The sequence below is a fragment of the Amblyraja radiata genome, chromosome 43 (assembly GCF_010909765.2).
Source record: "Amblyraja radiata isolate CabotCenter1 chromosome 43, sAmbRad1.1.pri, whole genome shotgun sequence".
NCBI classification, from domain to species: domain Eukaryota; kingdom Metazoa; phylum Chordata; class Chondrichthyes; order Rajiformes; family Rajidae; genus Amblyraja; species Amblyraja radiata.
The window spans coordinates 6,562,043-6,564,732 of NC_045998.1; the positions used below are offsets into that span (position 1 = coordinate 6,562,043).

The 2,690-nt window shown below is 46.6% G+C and overlaps 1 protein-coding gene across 1 annotated transcript; it reads right to left on the reverse strand.

Annotated features, from left to right (window-relative positions):
• Nucleotides 1-1,598: 1,598 nt before the first annotated feature.
• LOC116967973 (histone H2A-like) lies at nucleotides 1,599-2,175 on the reverse strand. The gene has a single exon (XM_033014601.1). It carries the CDS (start codon nucleotides 2,173-2,175, stop codon nucleotides 1,789-1,791), a length of 387 nt encoding a protein of 128 aa, XP_032870492.1. The 3' UTR covers nucleotides 1,599-1,788.
• Nucleotides 2,176-2,690: the final 515 nt, after the last annotated feature.

Sequence of the window (2,690 nt, forward strand, 5' to 3'; positions counted from 1 at the left end):
ATCTGCCGTCTTTCCCCAGCCTGGCTCCTGCGTGACATCCTCGTCGCCACCTCCATTGTTCCAGCGGATCCTCCTCCCCGGCAATGTCAGTCAAAGAGCGGTCGACCATCAGCTCCCGGGAGATCCAGACCGCCGTGCGCCTGCCGCTGCCCGGGGAGCTGTCTCTGTACTATACACTGACAATGACAATTAAAATTGAATTGAATCTGAATCTGAGCTGGCCAAGCCAAGCACGCCGTGTCGGAAGGGACAAAGGTGGTGACCAAGTATACCAGGTCGAAGTAAAGATTCTCAATCATGATGAACCGAAAACCCAACGGCTCTTTTAAGGGCCACCCACAATCTCTATGAAAGAGTTGTAGCATTATTTCGACATAGAATAGTATGGGAACTTTTGCATCGGCAAGTACAATATTTTAAATGATGTTTCGGTTGATCAAACCGCGGCCATATTGTAAATTTCTAACATCCCGCTTTTACTGAGATCACAACAGGTTTACAGTCCTGTCGCCAGTCTCGCACCCTTCGCGGTTTGTGAGCAGTGAACCGACTGGTCTGAAAAAGGGTCTCGACCCATTCTTTCTCTTCAGCGATGCTGCCTGCCCCGCTGAGTTAATCCAGCTGTTTGTGTCTATCTTCGACCATAACATAATGTTGTTTACACAGAAACCCGCCCGTTATGTTCAAAGATCATAGGGTCCTGTTCAGTGAAACGCGTTTGTCCCATTGTTTACCAGTTAATATGAAATGAATGTAAAACTAAATTCGCAGAATCTCTCATGTCGGATAATTAATTCACCCCGTTTCTCTTGTTAATGGATCGGGAACAAGTGACGGGCGAAATGAGGAATCCAAGATCTGAGATTATATTGTATTTGTTTTGGGAAATTATTCTTGAAAAAAAAATTGGCGGACTTTTCAAGCTTCAGCTCATTTTTGGGGACTGACCGCTGGTTTCTTGTTGCCGCCTGTTCCTTGGTGCAAGAAGCCACTCTCTGAATGGGCTGCTCCCCTCACCCGGATGGCGGGAGTGTCACACGATGAAAGAATGGAGCGACTGGGCTTGTATTCACTGGAATTTAGAAGGATGAGAGGATATCTTATAAACAAATTATTAAGGGATTTGACACGCCAGATGCAGGAAATATGTTCCCGATGTTGGGGGAGTACAGAATCGGGCCACAATTTAGGAATAAGGGGAATGCCATTTAAAACTGAGATGAGCAAATACGTCTTCACCCAGAGTTGTGAATTTGTGAAATTATCTGCCTCCGAAGGTAGTGGAGGCCGATTCACTGGGTGCATTTAAAATAGTTAGATAGACTTCTTAGGGCTAGCGGAATCAAGGGGTGTGGGGATAAACAGGAAAGGGGTACTGTTTGTGGATGATCAGCCATGATCACATTGAACATGATCACGCTGCTGGCTCGAAGGGCCTACTCCTGCACCTATTGTCCATGTACCAATGAGAGCAGGTGCTTCGTACTGGAAGTACGGGGGGGGGGGGGGGGGGGGGGGGGTCCCTCGTCCATATTTCTAGGTTTAAAGAACGGTCTGAATAGAAAAAACTAAGAAAAATGGAACTGGGTGGGTTCGGGTTTGAGACGCAGCTCTTGGTGCGCAGTTAGATAGTCTTTACTCTGCGGGATTTAGACCGGCAGCCAGACGGAGACTCGTCTGTAGTATAAACAAAGAACGGTTGTAGTGAACTGGTACTGAGCTCTTCCAGAGAAACTGTGGGTGGCTCTTAAAAGAGCCTTTGGATCGTTACGTAAATATTTGGCCAAATTACTTGGTTTTGGTGGTCGCGCTGGTTTTCTTGGGCAACAACACGGCCTGGATATTGGGCAGCACCCCGCCCTGAGCGATGGTCACCTTTCCCATCAGCTTGTTGAGCTCCTCGTCGTTGCGGACAGCCAGCTGTAGGTGTCTGGGGGTGATGCGGGTCTTCTTGTTGTCCCGGGCCGCGTTACCGGCCAGCTCCAGGATTTCAGCCGTCAGATACTCGAGCACAGCAGCCATGTATACCGGGGCTCCAGCACCCACCCGCTTAGCATAGTTACCTTTCCTCAGAAGCCTGTGAACACGGCCCACCGGGAACTGCAGTCCGGCCCGGGACGAGCGAGATTTGGGTTTGGTCCGAGCTTTTCCACCGGTTTTCCCTCGTCCAGACATTTGGACTAATTATTCTACACGAATGACGAGACCGTACCGCACTCGCCCTTTAAATAGCTTCTGGGGGATTGCAGTTGGGCGCTTACGATTGGTGAAGCAGCGCTGTATCTCATTGGTGATATGTAACAGTCCAATTAGAAATTTGATTCATTCTCCAATGATCAGACGGCAACAAGACAACCGCGGAAAATAACCGACAATCGCCAAAATGACTTGAAATTTGAAAGGTCCACCAAAAAGAAACATGTTTAAAAACACAAGCCAAAAGAAAATCCATTTCAATTTCAATTTCAACTCACATACTAGCAATGTCACAAAATTTTGAGATTTTAAAAATCAAGTCTGCAATTTATCCCATCATATAAACCTAATTCACTTTCATATCTTCAGTATTAAAAAAGTTATGGCCATTTTCATACTCGGAAATTAGCATCTTGTTCCCTATTGCTTCTCCATTAATTCAAAAGCTGTGATCAAGGACAGTAAAAAGCCCATTTTTTTCTTGAAAATTAAGA

Excerpts from the sequence above, each read along its gene's own strand:
- LOC116967973 (XM_033014601.1), bottom strand. The coding sequence starts at position 2,175 with ATGTCTGGACGAGGGAAAACCGGTGGAAAAGCTCGGACCAAACCCAAA.